This window comes from Vigna unguiculata, chromosome 11 (assembly GCF_004118075.2).
Source record: "Vigna unguiculata cultivar IT97K-499-35 chromosome 11, ASM411807v1, whole genome shotgun sequence".
Classification (NCBI taxonomy): Eukaryota; Viridiplantae; Streptophyta; class Magnoliopsida; order Fabales; family Fabaceae; genus Vigna; species Vigna unguiculata.
In genome coordinates, this window is record NC_040289.1 from 11,341,571 (window position 1) to 11,366,021 (window position 24,451).

Genomic DNA, 24,451 nt, shown 5'->3' on the forward strand with positions numbered 1-24,451 from the left:
CACGTGGCACTGACAATGCCACGTGTACACACAGGGACTTGACACGTGGCATTTTAAATTTTTTTTAAAAAAAATTTTAAAAAAAATTTGAAAATTAAAAAAAAAATTAAATTTTTTTTTAAAAAAAATCAAAAAAACCACAGATTGACACGTGGCACGTTGACTAACGGCGTTAGTCAACTCTGTCTGAAAGGGACCTAATTGAAACAATTTTCAAAAATTGGAATGCAATTGACACTTTTTTAAAAACGGGTACCAATTTGACACTCTAGTACCAAACTGGGTACCTTACGATTAATTAAACCAAAAATGTATTTAAGCCTAAATAAAATATCTGGAAAATAATTCGTTCACCACCTCCCCACGACTCTCGCTCACTCATACGTTCACCACCTTCCTCCGTCACTGCGTCACTGTCCCTTCCTCCACCGGCGTTCCGCCGCTCACTGTGCCTTCACTCGCTCACCGTTCCTTCTGCACCGTTGGCATCGCCCACCACTGTCAAATACAATTTGTAATCCCTAATTCCCTTTTCTGGGTTTAGTTTGTAATCCCTATATTCGTTGGCTCTGTTTGTACTCAATCTGTGTTGAATGCTTGTCTTCAGTCGCTCACCGTTCGTTCTGCATCGTTGGTGTCGCCCGCCACTATCAAGGTACAATTCGTAATCCCTAATTCCCTTCTTTGGGTTTAGTTTGTAATCCCTATTTTCCTTGGCTCTATTTTTACTTAATTTGTGTTGAATCTCTGCTTATGAATGAAAGAATGGAATGGAAATAGGGATGTGCTGAGTTTGTGCTTATGGATGAGAAAGGAATGGAAATAAGGATGTCCTGAATCTGTGCTTATGAATGAAACCACGGAATAACTCTCTTATTTTAATTTTAAATTTTAAATGATATGAATATTTAACATGTGTCAGATAATATAAGGTAGAAAGTCATTATCACGTGGTGAAGGTACTACATCTATTCCGAAAATGATTGACAAAGAGATCTTAAACCCTAAAGCTTTTGGCAGACTAGTGCTTGCGTTGATATGCATCCAAAGCACACAATTTACTCCTCCATTATTATGCTCTTACATAAAAATATTGGTACTTCCACATAAGCGGAAGTTGTAGATTAGGTCTGTTTATAATTTTTATGTGTAGGTTAGCTTTGTTTGTACTTTGATTTGGAGATGTAATGTGTGGCTGGGAAATTAGGAAACTTTAGTTGTAGTGCAAGGCAGTGGGCAGTGGAGGCACTATTATAATGTTGTTAAGTAGTGGCAGGTCGCTGCAACAGGTGCTCATTTGCTCATTAAGTAGTGGGCCTAGTTATGGGATATGGTCACTATGCTCAATCACAGCCACACTATAATGGAACAAAAATGTGTCTATTATGGCCATTTTGATGAACAAGGGTTAAAAACCTAAATTTTCCCTCGATTTGAGTTTATTTTCTTAGGATAGTCTCAAGATATAGCTATGGTGTTGTTGTGGTCAGCTGTTCTACCTTGAAATAAGTTGGGTCCTAAAATCTGACCTTATTCCCTTGCCAAAACTAGGCCCAAAACCTTAGCTTTATTCTTCCCCAACAAAATGAAACACCACTTGAACCAAGTATAAACTATTAAAGAACATGGAACTTGTAGAATCAGCAGTGGGCAGAAAGTATAATCAAGAAAATAGGGTCAAGTCTGTGTTGTGTCACTTTTTAATATTATGTGGCACTTTTGTTGGACTTTGTTGCCGTAATGCCTTCTGGTGATGATACAATGTGAGATAACTTAGCGTATAGTTTTTGTCCAAAATGGAAACATAAACATAAATTAATGAAACATTAACTAAAAAGCTGTGGTGGTCTGTCTCAGGTCAGGTTAAGGAAACCTGAAATCATGAATTTTTGAATGGTTGTGGTGTCTACTATTTCATATTACTTTGATCTTAATTTAAGGCACAATCCAAGGATTGGTGGCTCCTCTTTCCACAATTTTTTTTTTCGTTTTCAATTTTCTCTTTTGCTTTCTTCTATTATATGTGATTGATTGATTTGAGTCTTGCAAATGGCCCTATAAGATTTTGATGTTTTGGTTTCTTAAAATAACTTGTTTGGTGATTTAGGAAGAAAGTAATATTATGTATCCATTATTTACCTAAAATGGAAAACTAAGTTTTGCTAAATAAAATGGAATAAGATCCTGATTATAGAAAAACGAACAATGAAACAAATATCATGATTTTTTTCCTTTCTGTCCCAACCCATCTATCTATAACATATTTAGTAGCTCCATTGCCACCACACAAAGCAAATAACCAAACATGCTGATGATGGACACATAGGATGTGATTTTTCATGTCTTTTAGTTCCTACTTCCAAACACACTATTACATTAGATTTTAATCAAATTTTGAGGAAAAATGGAAATCAATATACTTTTCGATATCACCATCAAATTATAGAATATAATTTGAGAATATAGTTAACTATAGTCAAACAAAGTCATGTGAGACAAGGTGTAATGCAATATAATAATTATTACCTTGTGACCCGTAACAGAAAAACAAAATATCATGAGCATAAAGCATATGTGAAGGCAAATTTAACCCTATAGAACCAAGGAAGCATTTTTTAACATTACACCAAGTGTACATAGAACTCGAAGAAGGCAAAGCTAAGAGATCATTAACATTAACCCAATTGTAAAATTTAGAAATAATATCTAATTTCTTCTCTTGTTTTCTTAGTAACATTTGTGTGTTACTTTAATATATGCAGTTCAATTGTCAAGGCTATAGCTTCTGATTTGGTGTGGGATTTCCAGTCCAATCATTAGGTATTAGTGTTATTTAAAGTTACCATCTTTTCAGCCACGAAATCCACTTTCTATTTGTCGCTAGCATAAATAGTACTCATTTGTGGTTGTTCTTTTGTAGTTGATGTTTAGGAGCTTAACTATAGAAACTTGTTATGATATGGTTACAATATGTAGGATATATGATACAACTGAGAGAAAAATTAGATTTTTCGAGCACATGTGATTTTTTTCATATGCCTTTAGCTAATGGAAGATGTGACAGTATAATTGTTTTGTTGATTTGATTTTGAGCTACTAGAAGATGTTTTGGTGATTTAGATGGACAATTTATATATATATATATATATATATATATTATCAAGATAATTACCAGCATGTATATCTTAGATGTAAGAACCTCGACTTTATTTCTTAGTTGTTTGTTTATTTATTTTATATTTTTTACTAATAATTTGATAAAAAGAATATGAATATTAGTTTGACAAATTAATTTAGGATAATGAATATTATTCAGTTAATTTTTAAAATTTCATGTAAATGAGGCAAACAAACATAAAAAATACTTGAGACATCTTAAAAGAATAATATTAAAGATAATTAATAAAATAAATAAATTTTAACCTTAAGGCATTAATTAGATAGTGATCTTCCAAATTGTATGCAAATGCTTTATATTTTTGTGTAAAATGTTCTCTATTAACTACAAAAGTTAATGAAAGATATTTTAGTTGAAATAAATTATATAAGAATTATCTTCTCATAAATTTAAGTAGAAATTTTATTTAGGATTAAGTGGTATCACAAACACATTCATGTGCTACATTACACTCTCAGGACGACAGAAACACGAAGAGGAGCTTCGGGAACGAATCACTGTTATGTGTTTTCACTGAGTCAGTAAGAACAAACAAGTGAACGGGTCGAAAAGCAAGTAACTGCACTGCATGGACCCTCTGGAAGCTTTGGTCGCTCAAATCCAAGGGCTATCGAGCACTTCTAGCGATGTCAATCGCCTCCACAGTATTTTGAAACAAGTCGATGACTCGCTCCGATCCAAGTCAACTTGCCTCCCCCCGCTTCTCACTCAGCTCGACCCTTCCATTCACTCCCTCGGTTTTCTCTACATCTTGTACGTCACAAAAAAGATTAATTATAAGCGTTATTTGTCGATGCCCAAAACCCTAGTTCTTGAACCTTTAAATGTTGTTGTGAGATTACACGAATTGTTTTATTTTGATTCTTTTGTGATTGCAGAGATGCCTACATGACTAGTCCGATCACCAAAACGCAGGCAGAGACTGCCGTTCCAATCGTTACCAGGTTCATCGGCGCTTGCAGCGATCAGATTCGTTTGGCCCCTGAAAAATGTATGAAAATATGAGATTCAAATCCTTAATTTTTCTTGATTCATTGCTTTTTTAGAAACTGCTTTAAATTGTGGTCGTAGTTAGGGTTGATCCTTGACATTGGGAAATCGCTGGCCGAAGTTGTTTTTGCGCACTGATTTTGAAACCTTGTTGTTTACATGAGTTAATTAAGTAACAAATTGCGGGTTGAAATTATTTTATTGGTTTTTAGATACTTGTGCAATCGAGTGTTGTTTACAATTCAATAAAAGTGAAGGAGAGATGTTTAGTTGGCGTGGTAGAGAGGAGAAATAGATTAGATGGAAACATGAAGGATGAATAGACATAGGAGGGAAATAGAGTAGAAACTGTAAGTGTTTGATTAAAGAGAAATAAAGAAGAAACATGGAGAGAGATTGAGAGATAAATGGAAATTGTTCTGTCAAAAGTTCCACATAGCATAGAAGAAGTTGAGGAGGTGAGATAGGGAGTGGATGGATCAAGTGATGTTGAAGAAGTGTGTTTTCTTTCTTGGCTTTGGTTGTTTAGTGTTGACTGTTTTTTCTTCTGAATTTGTGGTTTTGTGCATGTTTAAGGAGCTGAAGGATCTAGAATAGAATGGGTTTTAATTTGATGTTGATGTTATTTCTTGGTTTTTGATTGATGTGTTTTTGAATTTTTTTGGAATTAGTTTTATCCGTGTGTAGGAGGTTGAAGGATCAAGTGATGTTGTTGGAAGCTCCAATACGCGGAGTTGCTCCCTTGTTCACTGCACTTCGGAAAGTTCAGGTCTCTGCAGAGCACTTAACTCCCCTACATTCAGAGTTTCTTTTGCTTTGCTTGTTGTCAAAGTGCTACAAAACTGGTTTATCCATATTGGATGATGATGTTTTTGAAGTTAACCATCCACGAGACTTTTTTCTCTACTGTTATTATGGGTGCGCTTCTTTCTTCCCCTATTTCTTTTTGTGTTTTTAGTATTGTGTTTTAGTTGATGGAATGTGCTGTAATTTCTTCACTGTTTGTAATATTTTATTGAATTTCTTACACTTATGTTAGATATGCTATAGGTAATGTCCTGTGTTTTTAACAGTAGTGGTGGGGTTGTAGGATTTTCCCATGTCAATTCATGTGGGTATTTGGGAGTTGGAAGGGGAAAAATGCAAAATAAAAAGGGGAGGAAATGGTATCAGGGAAGAGTATGGAAGTTCATTAATAAGTTTCCTTCTTTGGTTTGGATGTTTAAATTGGGGGAGTTATTAAAATGTTTCCCCCTCCAAACAAAGCAAGAGTGTTGCTCAAAATCTGCCCCTCCTAAATCTGTTAGGATACCAGGACAATGCAGGAATCGAGGTCACAGTTTTGTCATGTTTCTTGATATTGCAGGAAATTGTGGATAAATGCAATTGATGTGGCTACAATTGCAATCATGGACACACCCGAAATCCTTGATGTAGGAGTGATGGAAATCACTATTGCAGATTGTTTTTTAAACCTTGGCATAATTTCATGAGGAAACAAGTGACTGTAGGAAAGGTGATAGAATGTCCGATATCTCGAGCGCAATCTCCATGGCTTCTCAATGGGAGATACCCCTCTTTCCCTGTATCACATAAGGAAAAAAGGCTAGATGAATTCTTATGTCTATCCTTCCTCATGTGTATACTTCCTAGCATAACACAATCATAATAACCACAATTTTCCTCTCTCTTCATTCCCAAAATACTCTCCTCTTCATTCCCAACCAAATTGCCTTTATGAAATTTTTATTTGTTTGCTAATGCTTATATAATGCATACATACCTTAGGTGGGAATGGATCTCATCGCTAAAGCTTGCCATTGTAGTAGAAAAATGCCCAATGTCATAAACAACCCACATAAAAAATCTTCATTTCTTATGTGGGACTCCCATAACTTGCATTGCTATTTCAGGGTTCTAATATTTAACATTCTCCACTTGTTCCCGCGTGTAGTGACTGTGTTCTAGCTCTTCTGGCTAGTCACTCGTGAACAATGCAATGTTGGCATCAACATCTGTGTTGCTTCTTCGCTTTTAAGAGGCATGGTGGTGGGCTCTAACATCAAAGTGATGGGTTTCTTTAAAGTGATCTCTAGTAGCATTATAATGACTAGGAAATGAAAAAAAGACCCTGCAGGTGCTTCCTGTGACTTGCTTTCTACTGTCCTAAAGTCGCACTCACTTTTTCTCCCACCTTCTCTCTTGACTTCTCTTCGTCCCATTCTCTCCCTTCAACTGAATTATCCTTTGGCTCTTCTTACCTGTGTGTTGGGCTTCTCTCTGAAGAATTATTTCTTGCATCTGACATTATTCCTTGTAGAATACACATGTGGGAGGTATATCATTATGCTTGTACCTTTATGTGGTTGTCATATCTTATTTGGATATATATGTTTATCAGTGGTAGTTGAAATTTGATCTCAATCATGATGAAAATCTAGATTCATTGCATTGAGTATTATAACAATATAAAACTTATCCAATCTCTTTTTTTATCTCATCTAATGAGTCAACTTCCAAGAAAATTTTCAATTCCTCAATTGTTGGCAATAAAAGACATCATGTGATTATGTTAGGTTTCTTGTTAAAGGAAATTTGTTAGAACGTGTAACACATAGACGAGATCTGTACATGAACCAAAGAATCGAATAAACCTTGTGTATTCCACTTAAAACAACCGTGTCTCATGTACAACCTTCCTAGAGCCAAGCTCTCCTCCTACACAGGATAGACTCTATCCTGTCTCCAAACAAACAACAATACAGCCATAAAAACTCTCTTGAACAACCCAGGATCAACCATATAAAGACTTTCACTCACGAAGGGCTCACTCCCCCAACCACCTAACTAACTACCTAATTTTTAACAAACTTCCTTCGAACATACACCTTCATAGTCTTATCATCATCACCGAACAACCTTGTCCTCAAGGTTGAAATCTGGAGACTAGTCTATCATAGTAGCCACGTCCGCCCTGGTTGTTGCTTCTGGATCTCCTTTCCACTCAATGAGCACCTGCTGCACCTTGTCACCTTGTTGCTGAGTGGTTCTTTTAGCTGGGACGCATGAAAGACCGGGTGAATGCGGGCCATATCTGGTTGTTGTAATCCACATGCCATTGGACCCACATGTCGCAACACTTTGAAAGGCCCATAATAGCATGCTAATAACGTGGTATGCAACCTCGTTGGCATGGAACTTTGCCAATGAGGCCGTATCTTGGGGTAGACCCGATCCCCCACTTTAATCTAAGATGGTTTATGTTTCTTTTGTTTGCAAAACGTACCATCTGTTTTTGGGCATTGAAAAGATGTATTTGAGTTGTTTGAGAGCTTCATCCCGATTCATTAGTTCTTGCACCACTACCTCTACATCTGTTTCCCCATGGATGAATCGTGTGAGTGAGGGGGGAGGTCTGCCATACACTATTTCGAACATAATGCATTTGGCAGCCCCTTGGAAACTTGTGTTGTACCAGTAGTCCACCCATGGCATGAAATTATGCCATATCTTAGGCTGCTCTGAGCTAAAGCACCGTACTATGTTTCTAGAGTTCGATTTAAAACCTCTGTCCGACCATTTGACTCGGGGTGATAAGTTGTCTCATTTTTAGCTGAGTGCCCTACAACTTGAATAATTCTTTCCAAAGAAGACTCAGGAAAGTTGGATCCCTGTCACTCACTATTGACGATGGAATCCCATGGAGTTTAGCTACTTCTCTCACAAAACCTTCCATAATAGATTTGGCTAAACAAGGGTGTTTGATAGGGATGAAATGCCCATATTTACTCGGTCGACTGCGACTAATATTGCATCAAACCCATCAGATTTCGGAAGACTCACAATAAAGTCGAGGTTGATATCTTCCCATACTGGATTCGGGATAGGTAGGGGCTATAAAAATACTAGTGGGGAAGATGCTAGGTATTTGTGTTGTTGGCAAACCACACATGTTGCCACAAATTCAGTGATCGTCTTCCTCATCCCTATCCAATACACCGATTGGGCTATTTTTTGATAAGTTCGAAAGACACCTGAGTGGCTTCCTGTGGGTGTCGTGTGGTATTCAACTAGCAATTTTGGTATCCAAATGACATAGAGAATAGGACTAGTCGTCCCTTATAATGTAGGCGACCCTGTTCCAAAGTAAAGGGGCTTATGAAGTTGGTTTAGCTTCCAAATCTACTTTAATCTTTTGTAGAGCATAATCTCCTTCCATCTCATCTATCACCATCTAAAAGTCTTGCCAAAACGGTTTGGAAAGCACCCTTAGCTCCTTATCGTCTTCGAGCTAATCTTCAAACTTCCTAGATAACGCTTCTGCAACTTTGTTGTACGTTCCCGTTCTATATTTTATTTCAAATTCATACCCAAGTAGCTTAGCCAACCAATTATGTTGGTTTTGATGTTCCAAGAGATATTTCAGACTCCACTGATCCGTATGCACAAAAAACTTTCATCCCACCAGGTAAGGTCTCCAATGCTAGATGGCTAAAACTAGGGCGATCAATTCTTTTTCGTAAATCGACTTTGAGTGAGGCATGTGATAAAGCCTTGCTAAAATAAGCAATGTGCCTTTTGTTCTGAGATAACACTGCTCCAATTCCATTCTTAGAAGCATCACATTCAACATGAAAAGGTTGGGAGAAATCGGTAATGTCAAAACTGGTGCTGTGGTAATAGCTTTTTTAAGAGCTTGTAAAACTTCCTCCCCACTTTGCTTCCATTCAAACTTTCCCTTAAAGAGATTGTTAAAGGTCTTGCTATCTTCCCATAATCTTTAGTAAAGCGCCTATAATACCCTGTGAGGCCTGGAAATCCTCTCAACGCCTTAATTGTTATGGGTATAGACCATAGTGTGACCACAACTACCTTCTCAACATCCATTTCCACTCCTTTCCCAAATATCACATGACCTAGATAATGAATCTGTGTCTTCTTGAACTCGCATTTCTTTCGATTTGTACAAAATTGCTACTGTAGTAGTATTTGCAGCATATGCTTCAGTTGGATCAAATGTTCCCTCCATGTATTGCTGTATATTAGTATATCATCAAAAAATACTAATACACATTTTCTCAAGTATGGCCTCAAAATTGTGTTTCATAACACACTAAAAGGTTGCATGTGTGTTAGTGAGCCCAAACGGCATCACTAGGAATTCAAAGTGCCCTTGGTGGGTGCGGAAGGTTGTTTTGCAAATACAACTTTTTTGTTAAGGTTGAGTCGCTCTTAATTTGCACCATTTGCCCTTTCTCGTTGAAACTTATAGCCAACTTTTTTATGTTAACCTAGACCTCGCCCAAGGAAGCTAGCCAAGTTACTCACATAATTAAATCTACTACTCCCAACTCAAAAAAATAAATGTTTCTTCCACCACATGATGCTCCCCTTACATGGTTATGTTGTTACAACACCCCCTAGTGACTTTTCAATGGCAATCCCCCAAACAAACATTGTATGGTGGTGTTTCTTCCACTGGTAGATGCATGCCAGCCACTAGATCTATTGAAATGAAATTTTGGCTTGCCCCACTATCAATCTAAATTAGAACTTTCCTCCCTTTTACCCATCTTATTAGTTTCATTGTTTTGGTTTGAGTCAACCCTCCTATTGAGAACATGGACACTTCCATCTACTTCTGTTCAAGTTCCTCCTATTTTGGAACCAAAAGATGCCCCACCTTCTTTCGTACAAGTACTACCGAATTTTTAATAAACTTCCTTCTAACATATACATTCATTGTCCTATCAAATTATCATATTGCTTGAGAGAAGCCAATCATTTAGTAGAATTGTAGAGATTTTGGATATCGTTGGCAAAGTATTTTGGGCCATTTTCCAAAAAGAGCTGCAGGTTTTAAGTAACATGAGAATGCTTAAAATATTGGGTTTACTGATTGCCAAAGTAAAGCACAAAGTTGAAAATCAATTTTCTTCCACGGTCGAACTTGATTTTGTGGTACTTCCATCTTCTTCTAAGTGATCATGAAATCCTTGATGAAGGAACCAAAGTTCAATTGAAGCAAATCAAGATAGGTAGTTTTTAACCATTTAATTTCTCAAAAGTTATAGGAGTCCTGGAGATAGTCCCTAAAGACATGTTGCAACATGATAGAGGCATGGACATAATCTCGTAATGCAACAAAGAAAGAACAACGGGCAACCAGAGAGAGAAAATTGTGACCATCTCTACATGACCCAGCAAGTGGTATCAGAATGAAGAATAGAGGGCAAAAGCTAACTCTACTTACGAGTTGAACTGTGGTGGTCCAAAAGGATTCCAACCATTGGAAGGCGGTGCATGTCAATCGCCTAGGGCAGTCAAGATTGTGATGGTGCATTTGTAGGAATTTGGATACCCAACTACCTAACCGTCTAGGTTGGGTTGCGCTGCTTGAGGCCCACTAAACCCAAGCATTGGTGGACGAAACTCCAATGGTGGATGATGAGTTTTTTGCTAAACAGAAATGGGCAAAGCAAGATCGACCCACTTTCATATCAACTTGAGAAAAATACAAAAGAATAATGAATAAATTTTAGAGTGAATTTCCTTCTCATAGATCCCATATTTATAATAGCATTGGAGATTTAGATATAATGTGTAAGAGGGAAGAGAAGAGAATAGGAAATGCCATATCTAGAAACTAGGTACAACACAAAGTGCACAACTTTTCAATCAATTCTTTTTTAGATAACTTATTCTAGTACCTCACATTCATTATACATGAGATCCTAAGGGAGGGAATCACCCTCAAATTTAGGGATCTCAAACAAACTCATTCCTATGAGTATTGTTGACTCTGTTGACTTTGATTGTAAATCCTAACATTTACTGGATATGGGTAATATTTGATTTTTTAAATTGAGGATGTGGATGAGAATGGGTATGTAGATATTTGTCACGTCCCCATTCCTATATATATATCCCCGTCCTCATACCTATTCCTGTTTTAAATTACTAAAACACTTGTAGTTTATTAGGTAACCTGATAAACTTGTTTTCAGTGTTCTCTCTTATCTTTAGTTTCATTTCATTTGGAAAACCCTTATTTCTTTGTATATAATTTTTCATTCTGTCTGAATTGTTGTTCAACTTGTTCATTTATAAAGTTCAGTCAATCACTCAGATTCCTAAGTATTTTCTCTCTTATTGCAACCTTAATTACACATTTGTTTCTTGTGTGATTTTGTTCAAATGATGTATTACATTTAAAGAAACACAAACTTTAATTTCATTAAATCAAATAGTTTTTAGGACATACATTTGATTATTTTTACTCTTTTAATATTTTTATTTACTGTTTATTTTTTTAACATGGGAATATCTCAATTTCAAGTGTTAAATTGTGTAAACCCTTACAATGTGTGTCCTTACATTAATAATATCATATTTTCTTTGCTGTGATTTTTATCTTTTTGTAAAAGATTTATTTAATTAATAATTGAAACAGTGATGGTGATGAGATGTATTTTTACAGAGGTTAGGATGGTATAGTTAAACTGGCACCCACCATTGCGACTCAAATTTATTCTCTATTCCTTTTATATTTATCTCAAGTTTATATCATGGTTAAATTGAAATGCACATGGATCAGATTGACAAGTACTTTGAATACTTGTCAATATTTAATAACTTTAGATCATACTTCTGGTCATGAGCTCTTAGTGAAGCATTTTTCATATTGTCTGACTTTTGACCTTCTGACAGAGGAATGATATGCATTGGAATGAAGTGCTTTCAAAAAGCATTGGACCTTCTGCATAATGTAAGCAATCTACATAATCTATAACTTGTGTTATTCATGATTTGTTCTCGAATCAACCTTTTAGTTCAGCATTTATATATTTTCCAGGTTGTAACTGCTCCCATGTCTGTCATTAATGCTATAGCTGTGGAAGCGTACAAAAAGTATATCCTGGTTTCTCTCATTCGTAATGGGCAGGTATAAGTCTAACTTATTTAGAGATTACGCCTGTTATGTTTCCTATGCATCACATACTAAACAGTATTGTTAGATGACAAGCCCTCTGTGTGGAGGGTTTTTCTTGTTTTGACCAAATTAAACTTTATTTTTTGAGGATCTATATTTATAATTTATGAAGTGATGACCTGCCATTTATTTTTTGCAGTTCTCTACCAGTCTTCCTAAGTATTCTTCTTCTGCTGCTCAAAGGAACCTGAAGAACTTCTGTCAGGTATGACTTCAATTTAGTTGGTTGAGATATTGTCTTATAATTTAGAAGGTCAAATTGTACAATTTGGTTTTTTATATGCAAGATATTGATAGAAATAACTTTATCTTAGCAAGTGTGATCAGAATAAAAATTAAGAGAAAAGATACTGTCTTATTATAGTTTAGTAATGTGAAAGAGAGGATTATCTGGAAACAGAATGGAGAAAGGGACCTTATAAATTGCGAGAGGAAGATGACATCCGATTAATGAGAAAACCTGCAATTAAAGTTGGCCCTGATGGTCACGTTGATCGGCTCAAAGCCCGATTGGTTGCAAAAGGGTACACTCAGGTTTATGGCCTTGATTATTGTGACACTTTCTCTCCCGTGGCCAAGATGACTACTATTCGCCTCTTCTTTGCAATGGCAGCAATTCGTCACTGGCTGCTTCATCAATTGGATATCAAAAATGCCTTCCTTCATGGTGATCTTGAGGAGGAAGTTTACATAGAGCAACCTCCTGGGTTTGTTGCTCAGGGGGAGTATGGTATGGTATGCAAATTGCATCGCTCTTTATATGGCCTCAAACAATCACCACGAGCTTGGTTTGGAAAATTCAGCTCCATTGTTCAGAAATCTGGGTCTTTTACAAATCACTCAGTCTTTTACAAACATACCTCTTCTGGGAAATGTGTCAACCTAATAATATATGTTAATGATATTATTATTATAGGAAATGATATTTGACAGTGTTGGGTAGTTCAAAAGGACAATGGGTAGTTCTTGAACGAGATGAACTAAACTTGGACAGCCGCAGCGGCGGTGACTAACGGCGGTTAGCCGCGGACAACGGTGACAGATGGTGGCGGACCAGATGAGACAGAAACCAGAGCGGGATCGACCCGCTCTGATACCAACTTGAGATTGAGACTGAAAATATATGAGTAGAGGGCTTATAGGACCACTCTCACTCTCTTCTATTTATAATGGAAACTTATACAAGTACATGGAAGACGAAGAGACTGCACTAGGATCATAGGTGCATAATTAGATACAGCAGTAGAGGTTTCCCACACTCTACACCCTATACATAGGGTTAATGATACAATAGAAGTAATAATTCTAACAAGATAGGAATAGTTCTTGCCGTAGTAATCATTGGGTTAAATGAATCATGCTCTGGTTGGGTAGACAGATTCCATCAATACCACCCTCCTAAGAAGCTTTCTTGTCCTCAAGTCAGAAGGAAAGGTATTGACATTTGGTGTTGCTCTCTTCACCTGAAGCTGCTTTGTGTTCTTACTGGAGCACCCTTTCTATGCAGCCCTTGATTGTATAACTCCCCATATCAAATTATCTTCTGGTCCAAGTTGAATCATCTTTGCTCAGTCCAGAAGGAAGGACAGTTTTCAGCCTATGTTATCAATAGTGACCAGAGTGGTCACCATTGTGGTGGTGGGGCAGGGTGGAGTGGGGTTGAGATACAGGAACAGACTCTATCACGTGTTATAGTGTTGCTGTTTGAGTGGCTGCAATCAAGCTTCTGGGACTTAATGTTTCACTTTTAAGGGGTGGTGCAAGCTATAACAGAAATGGATGGCTCCTGGTTCCCTAGGGCTTTAGGGTGTATTTTTCTCCTTTCTCATCTGTTTTGGGGCTTGGGCATCAATTTGAGTTCAACATTTCTGTTGTATTTTTAAATTGGTCACTTTTTAACTTACAATAGTGGGCAGTTATTTATTATATTATAATATAATAAACTAAAACAGAATAATAATGACCTAAATAAAACATAATATATGATATATTAAAAATAGTAATGAACTAATTATAGCAATAAAAACTAAATTAAACATACTATTAAAATATGATTTGCTACAATGTTAATAAAAAATATAAATATAGATAAATACATATACACAATAAATAAAAACAAATATAGATATTATTGAGCAATAAATTCACATACGAAATACATACTGCATGCGTGTAAACACATATTTAGGATCTGTTTATACCAAGGGTAAGTCAAAAGGCTTACACCAAATCTGATAGTTCAGATCAGTTCATCTAAGTAAGTCACGTTGTGTATTAACTTTCCATTAATTTGATTTACATTCAGATTTAAGTACACTAATATATATGCTTTCCTTCCAAGGAAATAAAGACACTGTTTTGGATCGATGCATAGGTAGCACATGACTCAATAAGTGAATTGATATCAACCATTAGATTTTATAGAATTAAAGGTTTGGATTTGGTACGAGTTTTTAGACTTTACACCTGATGTAAACAAAAGCTAACACATATATATGTGTGTGTGCTTGCGTATATTGACCCATTCATTACAAGATACATAATGGTATAAAATATATATTACTTATTTAGCAGGTTGATTGGGTTCTCTGACTTTGTAATTAGGTAATGCGAGGAAAGACTAAATTTTCAGATTTCTTCCAACTTTGTGGCAGTAAAAACCATCACTAAATGTTAAGCCTAAATATGAGGAAAGACTAAATTTATATATTTTCAAACTTTGGAATACTAATTCGGTATATTGAAGGTGTATGAAAAATTACCAAATTTGGCAAAAAGAACAGGCGCTTAAAGTACATTTTCCCATTTTGGAATGTGTCATTTCCATTGAGTAACCTGTACAAGACTCTGCCTGCTTTAGTATACCCTCCTCTTCGTAAGCTGCCTATAGGGTAAAATCTTAGATGCAATTGATGGCTTTCCCTCGATTTTTTTAATTATTCGTAGATTTGCTTGTCTAGAATTCCTTTTTTTACCATCAACTTGAATGGCCGTGTAACTTGCTGTTAGCAATTTTTTGTGATTACTTCAACGCACATTGACTTGTCTTCCATGCGTATATTCTGTATTTGAGCTATGTTAACCTTATTTTAATCCCTTTGTCATTTTGGCAGCCTTATGTCGAATTGGCAAATACTTATGGCAATGGAAAAATTGCAGAATTAGAGGCTTTCGTCAAGACAAATGCGGAGAAGTTTGAATCTGTGGGTTCTTTTACATATTTAATACTTATTTGTAGCATCTGGCATTTTGATTGTTGCTCAGTACAGTGTTTAACTTCCAGTTCTGACGTTATGCAATTACTTATCAAGATTTCTTGTGCAAATTTCTGTTTCAGGACAGCAACCTTGGACTGGTTAAGCAGGTTGTATCATCCATGTATAAGCGGAATATTCAAAGATTGACCCAAACATACTTGACCCTTTCTCTCCAAGATATAGCCAACACAGTGCAGTTAAATAGCCCCAAAGAAGCTGAAATGCATGTGCTACAAATGGTGCTCTTTCAACTGAGATACATTTTCATTCTCATTTTAGCATTAACATACCACTAATAACATACTCCTAAACTTCAGATTCAGGATGGTGAGATATATGCTACTATCAACCAGAAGGATGGAATGGTGAGATTCTTGGAGGATCCTGAACAGTATAAAACCTGTGAAATGATTGAGCACATTGATTCATCAATCCAGAGGTATATTTTATGTTAAAAGCTAGTTTAGCACAATTACTTTCCAATACTAGTAACAATTAACACGTTTCATCTCAAATTTTGAAATGACAAATTTTCGGTTTTGTTACTTTTAAAGCTTAATTTCATAGTGACCTGTGTCTATAATATGTCCTTCCTCTCGTACTGAAGTGTTTTTTTCTCAATTTATGGCCAGAATAATGGCACTATCAAGGAAGCTAACCGGAATGGATGAACAAATTTCATGTGATCAGTTGTATTTGTCTAAGGTGTGTGTTCATCAACTGTTCTGTTATGTTATGTTAACATTTCTGTAAAATATTTTTAACTAAGCGTAACTTGCGTACTCAGACCGGAAGAGAGAGACAAAGATATGACTTCGATGACTTTGATGTTCCACAAAAGTTCAACATTTAAGGTCAGACAATCTCAGTGAGATAATGTTTGCTTCTTACTTATATTGTTTTTTCGTTTGAACGATTTTTATGTGCTAGTTGTTGTGTGCATTTGAAGTAGCGGTTCCTTAAGTCCCTTTTATTATAATGTGAAAAATAGACAAGCATGGTTACTTACGAGATAGTTCGGACTCTTATTGTGGATATAGAGGTAGATGAGCATACGAAGAGAGCCATGGAGAGATTAAGTAGTTCAGCCTCTCATATTTCCTTTTCAACCATTCCAACAAAATAGGTGATTGTTTGGTATGGAATTCAAAGATTTCCTAGCTGAAAGGTTTTTAATCATTTTTTGTTATTCATACTTCCCAAACTCCTTGTAGAAGTAATTAGTATATCTAGGCAATCATGATGTGTAAGCTAGGAGATTGAGTGTTGGATAACCTCTAACCTAGCACCTAGTTGTAGCCTTTAATGTTTCAACTTCCTTGTGTCTCCTTTATCATTTATATAAATATCAGGAACAATAGAGGGGACTAATCAAGCCCTCAAGCATATCTTTGTCTGTTTTAATCTCAACTTGGTATCAGAGCGGGTTGATCCCGCTCTGGTTTCCGTCTGGTCTGTCCACCAACACTTGTTGCCACCGTCTGCGGCTATCCGCCGCCATCCGCCACTGTTAATCACTGTCTGCAGTTGTCCACTACCATAAAACACTATCCAAAGCTATCCGCTGTCACTGTTCAAAAAATCGTCACTTTTTGCCACTGTTCCACCGCCGTCCGTCACTGTTTGCCGTCGGCCGCCGTCTCCGGCTACCTCAGTTTTCGCCGGCTACCACTGGATTTGGAGCGCCTCTCCGAGCGACAGCCACCCACACCAGTGCTGGAACCAGCCTCCCGTCCACGCGCCGCATCTTCTCCGCTGCGAACAGGCGCGTGCAACCCATGCACCGCCTTCTGCTGATCGGAACGTCATGGCGCCACCTCCGTAGCTCTCGTCGGAGCCTTCTGCTGTTCTAACCCTCAAAACTCCGATTCAGTGAGGTCTAGACGTTACCCTTGCGGACATCTCTCTCGGTTGTTTAAAAATCTCCACTATTTTTTGCGTTTCTGCGTTTCTGCTCTCTGTTTTTGTTCCCTTGATCAGAAATGGCCTCTGGAAGTGTTATTTCATTCTCTGGAAGTCCTTCCATTACTTTCGAGAAGCTAGATGGACAAAATTACCTCTCCTGGTCCGCTGCCGTCGAGATGTGGTTCCTTGGTCAGGGACATCATGACCACCTTGAGAAAGACAGAAGCCATGTGCCTCAAGAAAAAGCCGAACAATGGAAGCAAGCAGATTTTCAATTGTGTGCCTTGTTGTGGCAATCCGTGGAGCCGAGATTGTTAATGTCTCTTAGGGCCTTCAAGACATGTCACTCGTTTTGAAAGAGGACTCAGAATATCTATGCCAACGATATCCAACGCTTATATGATTCGGCGGACAAGTTGGCATCTCTGAAAAATGACCAACCATGACATGATCTCCTTCATGAATGAAGCATAATCAGCCGTGGAAGACCTGCAGATGTTTCTAGAAGTCGACGCTTCAGATGAAATGAAGAAGCTGGACAAATACTATATGGTGATGATTCTTCGTGCCATTCATCCAGACTTCAATCACATCAGAGATCAACTTCTGACCTCTCATGAGGTCCCTTCCATGGACACCCTGATCCAACGCATGATTCGTGTCCTGAAAGTCCCAACACTTGAAATTCTAGAGTCTCATGCTCGAGTAGAATCATCTGTTATAGCCGCAACTCGAGGAAGAGGAGGACGTTGACCTAGAGGAGGTGGACGTGGAGGCCGCGGGCGTCCTCAATGCATGTATTGCAAGAGGATGGGTCACACTCAGGAAAACTGTTACTCCTTACATGGTTTTCCTTCTAAGACTGCTAATGTCTCTCAGGCTGACACTACTGAGTCCAAGTTCACTGAGGACGAGTATCAAGAGTACCTACGTCTCAAGTCCAACAACCTGACACAATCATCTCAAGCTCTGAGTACTTCAACAGCTTGCATTTCTCAATCTATTGAAAGTCACAATTCATGGGTAATTGATTCCGGTGCTTCTGACCAGGTCTCTGGTAATACCTCTTTGTTCTCAACCATTTCATTTCAAGACAAACCTCATTTTATAATCCTTGCAAATGGCTCTAAAACTTCCTCAAAGGGAGTCGGTCGAGTCATCCTGTCTCCATCCCTAACTCTAAAATCTGTCCTTTTTGTCCCTAATTGTCCCTTCAATTTAATTTCCTTAAGCTAGTTAACCAAATTGTTCAACTGTTCAGTAACCTTTGATCACAAATCTTTTGTTATACAGGAGCGTGGTTTGGGGAGACAGATTGGAGAAGGATATGAAGCTGGCAGAGACAAATCTTTTGTAACCTTCATTCCGATATTTGGGGACCTAGTCGTGTTTCGTCTTTTGGTTTTAGGTATTTTGTTACTTTCATTGATGAATTTTCACGATGTACTTGGGTTTATCTTATGAAAGATCGTTCTGAATTGTTATCCATCTCCACATCTTTTTTACACGAAATCAAGAATCAATTCGATCGAGTAATCAAAATCTTAAGAAGTGACAATGTTAAAGAGTACTTCTCATCTACTTTGTCTGCAGTTTTAAGTTCACATGGTATCTTGCATCAATCCACTTGTCCACATACACCCCAGCAAAACGGTATAGCAAAATGAAAAAATCGACACTTGGTTGAAACTGCTCGTACACTTTTGCTTGGTGCTCATATTCCTGTCCATAATTGGGGAGATGCCCTTTTAACTGCATGTTTTCTTATTAACCGGATGCCCTCCTCCTCTCTTAATCATAAAGTCCCTGTCTCCATCTTGTTTCCAGATAACCCTCTTTTTCACATTCCTCCTCGGGTTTTTGGTTGTGTATGTTTTGTTCACGACCTGTCTCCAGGTCTAGATAAGCTTTTTGCTCGTGCTCTCAAATGTGTCTTCTTGGGCTATTCCCGTCTTAAAAAAGGGTATCGGTGTTACTCTCCTGAAACCAATAAATACTACATGTCTGCCAATGTCACATTCTTTGAACAAACCCCTTATTTCTCTTCCTCTATTCAAGACACCCATGTCATACAACAAGTCCTCCCTCTTCCTGTGGTTGAGTCCCATATCTTAGATGTCTCTGTCAACTCGAGTCCTAATCAACGTCAACCCGAGTCCTATCTCATATGACTGCTATTCGACTCTTCTTTGCAATGGTCGCCATTCGTCGTTGGCCACTTCATCAATTGGATATCAAGAATGCTTTCCTTCATGGTGATCTTGAGGAGGAAGTCTACATGGAGCAACCTCCTGGATTTGTTGCTCAGGGGGTATGGTATGTAAATTGCATCGCTCTTTAAACGGCTTCAAACAATCACCACGTGCCTGGTTTGGAAAATTCAGCTCCATTGTTCAAAGTTTTGGGTTAAGACGCAGTGAGGCAGATCACTCAGTCTTTTACTCACATACTTCTCTTGGGAAATGTATCTACCTAATAGTATATGTTGATGATATAGTCATTAAGGAAATGATATTGTTGGCATATCTCAATTAAAGGAGCACTTGTGTAGGCATTTTCAAACCAAGGATTTGGGAAGCCTCAAATACTTCTTGGGCATTGAAGTGACACAGTCTAAACATGGCATTGTAATCTCTCAAAGGAAGTATGCTCTTGATATCCTACAAGACACTGGTATGATTGATTGTAAACTAGTAGAGAGTCCTATAGACCCAAATCAAAAGTTAACAACTGAAGAAGGTGAATTATTCTCTGACCCTGAAAGATACATGAGGCTGGTCGAAAAACTAATTTACCTCACCATTACAAGGCCAGATCTATCCTTTGCAGTTGGAGTGGTTAGTCAGTTTATGCAGTCTCCATGTGTTGGCCATTGAAATTCTATCATCTGCATTCTAAGGTACCTAAAAAAGGCTCCTGGGCAAGGGTTGTTATATGAAGATAGAGGAAGCTTTCATGTCTCCGGATATTGTGATGCGGATTGGGCAGGATCTCCTATGGATAGATGATCTACTACTGGATACTGTGTATTCCTTGGAGGTAATATTATTTCATGGAAAAGTAAGAAGCAGAGTGTAGTGGCTAGATCGACAACTGAAGCTGAATATAGAGCCATGACATCACTAACATGTGAACTTATATGGGTGAAGCAATTTCTTCAAGAACTTAATTTTTGTGACATCCAGACTATGAAGATGTATTGCGATAATCAAGCTGCTCTCCACATTGCTTCAAATCCAGTGTTTCACGAGAGAACAAAACTTATAGAAATAGACTGTCATTTTGTTCGTGAAAAGTTGTTGGCAAAAGAAATATGTATTGAGTTTGTGGGATCGAATGACCAAATAGCAGATATGTTGACCAAGTCATTAAGGAGACCTCAGATTGAGTTTATTTGTTCCAAGCTGGGTACATACAATTTGTATGCTCCAGCTTGAGGGGGAGTGTAGAAGTAATTAGTATATCTAGGCAATCATGATGTGTAAGCTAGGAGGTTGAGTGTTGGATAACCTCTAACCTAGCACCTTGTTGTAGCCTTTAATATTTCAACTTCCTTGTATCTCCTTTATCATTTATATAAATATCAGGAACAGTAGAGGAGACTAATCAAACCCTCAAACATATCTTTGTCTGTTTTAATCTCTAACTCTCCTCATGCCATTAGCATGAACAATTGTTTTCTTATGCTCATTTCTTGGTGACCCTTTGCGTTATTATTATTTACACCAACCAACACAAAATTAAATACCATTTTGTTAAATCCATGTTGGAAAAATCACATTAAGTTGTATAAAAGAAAGTGTTCATATTCTCATGTTATGATTTCATTAATTGTGGCAGGGGATGAACAACGGAGAAGAAGATGGAAGATCTTCCTTATTGTCACTGTTATCGCAAAAATGACTCAATTGTTCTTATTCCTAAAACCCTACATTTTTTTTGGTAGGATTTGGAAGGTCGTTCTTAGAATTCAAGGTATGGTAAATACAATTCCAGTTGATAATCAATTAAGAAATTATTAAAGTATAAATATTGTGAATTATATTGATGTCACTTATTAGAAACTCATGCAATCTCTTGATTGAACAAAGAAACATAAAAGGATAAATTTGTTGAGAACTTTTTTCTTCTGTTTCTAAGCAAAACATGGTCTGTTTCTTCACTACCAGAATCTAGACCATGCAAAATGAATAGAGCATGGCTTATAGCAGTGTCATAACAAAATATATGCTTTTATTTTTCTTACAACTGGGAATAATTAATTTTGATTGATTGTTCTTAAAATTGTTTTATATACTAATTGAAACGTGTGTCTAAATTATCTTCACTATCGAGTTTATACCGAAACATGTGTTATATAGGAGTAATTGGTCCTGGCTGTAAAAAAAAAAAACAAAAAAACTTGAAATTAGAGAAATATACACAACTTCTTATTTTAATATATTTGTCAAACAAAAATTTATAAAATTGAACCTAGTAAAGTAATAATAATAATAATACATAAATATATTAATATGTTTATGTCATACATAAATATATTAATATATTTATGTAAGGTATTATTAAAATAAGTTTATTTTATTAAAATGTTAAATGTAAAATATATCAACATATTTAAAATTTAAAATTGGGTAAAATTATATTTAAAAAAATATAAAGACTGAAATAACAATGTTAGACCTTTAACAATAATTATATACTTTTAAAAAGTTATCATAAAATATTTTGTGGTGTTTCTTGCAAAAACATTAATAGAAAAAAAACATACTTACAAATTCAATTTAAAAACATAGTTAAAATAATTAATTGAGAATTAAAAAAAAAATCTTTACGAATTTAAAATATGTAAGAAAATTACTCACGAGGTATAAATTTGTAGGAGAAAAAAAAGTACTTATTGCTTTTTAAATTGACTTTTACGTAAGAAAAATTACTATGATTTTTTTTGTATGGAAATTTGTTGTACATTTTTTTATATGAAATTTTGCAAGAAACTTTTGCTAATTTTTAAATTCACAGTAACTAATTACCCATTAAAAAAATCTATTAATCAAAATTTGTAGAAAAAATTGCATAAAACACTTAATCTTTTGTAAAACTTACGCATAAAAATTAGCATGAAATATGAAAAGTTTTAGTAGTCATATTTTTGTCTTGCCTTCCATTAATTATTCCTATTTTGATTTTTCTTTTGTTACTTTACAAAGCTGTTGACGTAAAATTGAAAAAAAAAAGGGAAAGAGATTGTGCCACTAAAGCAAGTTTAACTTAGTCATTTTATATCTAATAAATTTTTGGATTTTAAAAATGGTATAATTATTAATTTGATACTCCAACTTTTTCGAAATGTTCAATTTGGTATCCGAATTTTAGGAATGTTAAATTTAGTACCCAATATTTTTAAACGGGTTTATTTTAGTACCTTCTGTTAAATACTCCTTAACGTCGTTTGGCTTCTGTTGAGGTAGCACTGTGCAGCAGATACGTGACAGAAATGTGGTTAAGATAAAATGACTTGAAATCCCTCTTTTTTGTGATGAAAAATAAAGTGCCCTATTTTGTGGAGAGTTCCCTAATTTATGCTTTTCTCTTCTTCTGGTTTTTGTAGACGTTGAAGAAATGTCAAGGGGTCAATCATCTTCTTCTTGCTCTCACAATTCATGGGTGATGCGAAATCAGAGGTTGTCCTGTAATAGTGGTGGCTATAGAGGCTTGGGTGAAGCACCCACATGCAATTGCGGAGTGGCAACTGTGTTGAGAATGGCTAGAACCATCAAGAATGGTGGGAGACAGTTTAGGGGATGCTCTAATTTCAAGGTCAGTCATATGGTGTTTTGTTTAGATAAGTTTATGTTTGTGTTTGCATGTAGTTGCATAGTAAAGTAATTTTTTGTTGTGTTATTTTTTGAAAAACAGTGTGAAAGTGAAGTTTCTTATGGGTGCAATTTCTTTAAATGGTGCATTGAAGATGGTGATGACGAAAAGGATGCAACTATTCTGAGGCAAAGGCGGAAGATTTATATTCTAGAAAAAAGAAGTTAAGGGATGGAGAAAGTGCGTCAACTTGTTAATTGGATTGGTGTGCCTATAGGCTATAGTTAATCTGATTTTAGTATACATGATGTTGATGAAGATTGATATTGTAGAGAAAGATTAGTTGTTTAAAGTTGTTGGATTTCACTTTAGGTGTTTGGAAGATTATTTTGTAATATCAAATTTAATGAAATCTGTTAAAGTTTGAAATTGCATTTGTCAAAGTTTTGCATTTCTTTTTCTGGTATTTGAAATGTTACATGGGTTGTAATTACAAGAAAGGACTTTAAATTTGAACAACAGCAGGATAAGTTGCCAAAAATTCATTGAACATTAAATACCATCTTGTTAAAACCATGTTGGAAAAATCACATTAAGTTGTATAAAAGAAAGTGTTCATATTCTCATGTTATGTTTTTCATTAATTGTGACAGAAGATGAACAGTGGAGAAGATGGAAGATCTTCCTTATTGTCACTGTTATCATAAGAATAACTCAATTGTTCTTATTCCTAACACCCAATATTATTTTGGATATATAGTAGGATTTGGAAGGTTGGTCGTAGACTTCAAGGCATGGTAAATACAATTCCAGTTGATAATCAATTAAGAAATTATTACAGTACAAATATTGTGAATTATATTGATGTCATTTATTAGAAACTAATGCAATTTCTTGATCCAACAAAGAAACATAAAAGGATAAATTTGTTGAGAACTTTTTTCTTCTATTTCTAAGCAAAACATGGTTTGTTTCTTCACTACCAGAACCTAGACCATGCAAAATGAATAGAGCATTTCTTATAGTAGTGTCATAACAAAATATATGCGTTTCTTATTCTTACAATTGGGAATAATTAATTTTGATTGATTGTTCTTAAATTTTTTTATATAGTTTATACCGAAACATGTGCTATATAGGAGTTGTAAGGCCCTCTTATGTCAGTCCTAATATTCAAGGGATGCCTCAAATGTAATGGGCTTAAGGGCTGGCCCATAGGGTGCACAAGGCTCCTAAGGCAGTCAAACCCCACTCACTTCTGCCATTCTTGCAAAGAAACAGTTCCCTCACACTCTCCTTTCTTCTCCACAGAAC

The 24,451-nt window shown here is 36.2% G+C and overlaps 1 protein-coding gene across 4 annotated transcripts; it reads left to right on the forward strand.

Moving 5' to 3' along the window:
* Positions 1 to 329: 329 nt before the first annotated feature.
* Positions 330 to 23,516, forward strand: LOC114170689 (COP9 signalosome complex subunit 3-like). 4 transcript variants are annotated; one of them, XR_003601121.1, is made up of 17 exons: positions 330 to 514; positions 608 to 655; positions 2,763 to 2,820; positions 3,637 to 3,931; positions 4,057 to 4,169; positions 4,840 to 5,086; positions 11,879 to 11,936; positions 12,024 to 12,113; positions 12,301 to 12,366; positions 15,275 to 15,364; positions 15,499 to 15,657; positions 15,736 to 15,857; positions 16,051 to 16,123; positions 16,206 to 16,272; positions 21,164 to 21,298; positions 22,932 to 23,140; positions 23,240 to 23,516. XR_003601121.1 is itself a non-coding variant. In XM_028056221.1 (15 exons), the coding sequence occupies exons 4-14, from the start codon at positions 3,747 to 3,749 to the stop codon at positions 16,269 to 16,271; spliced, it is 1,269 nt and encodes a 422-aa protein (XP_027912022.1). In that variant the 5' UTR covers positions 330 to 514; positions 608 to 655; positions 2,763 to 2,820; positions 3,637 to 3,746; the 3' UTR covers positions 16,272 to 16,296; positions 21,164 to 21,603. The 4 variants fall into 4 exon arrangements, 3 of the variants coding, with proteins under 3 accessions (XP_027912022.1, XP_027912019.1, XP_027912020.1); XM_028056221.1 differs by lacking the exons at positions 22,932 to 23,140; positions 23,240 to 23,516 and having other exon boundaries at positions 16,206 to 16,296; positions 21,164 to 21,603; XM_028056218.1 differs by lacking the exons at positions 22,932 to 23,140; positions 23,240 to 23,516 and having other exon boundaries at positions 21,164 to 21,603.
* Positions 23,517 to 24,451: the final 935 nt, after the last annotated feature.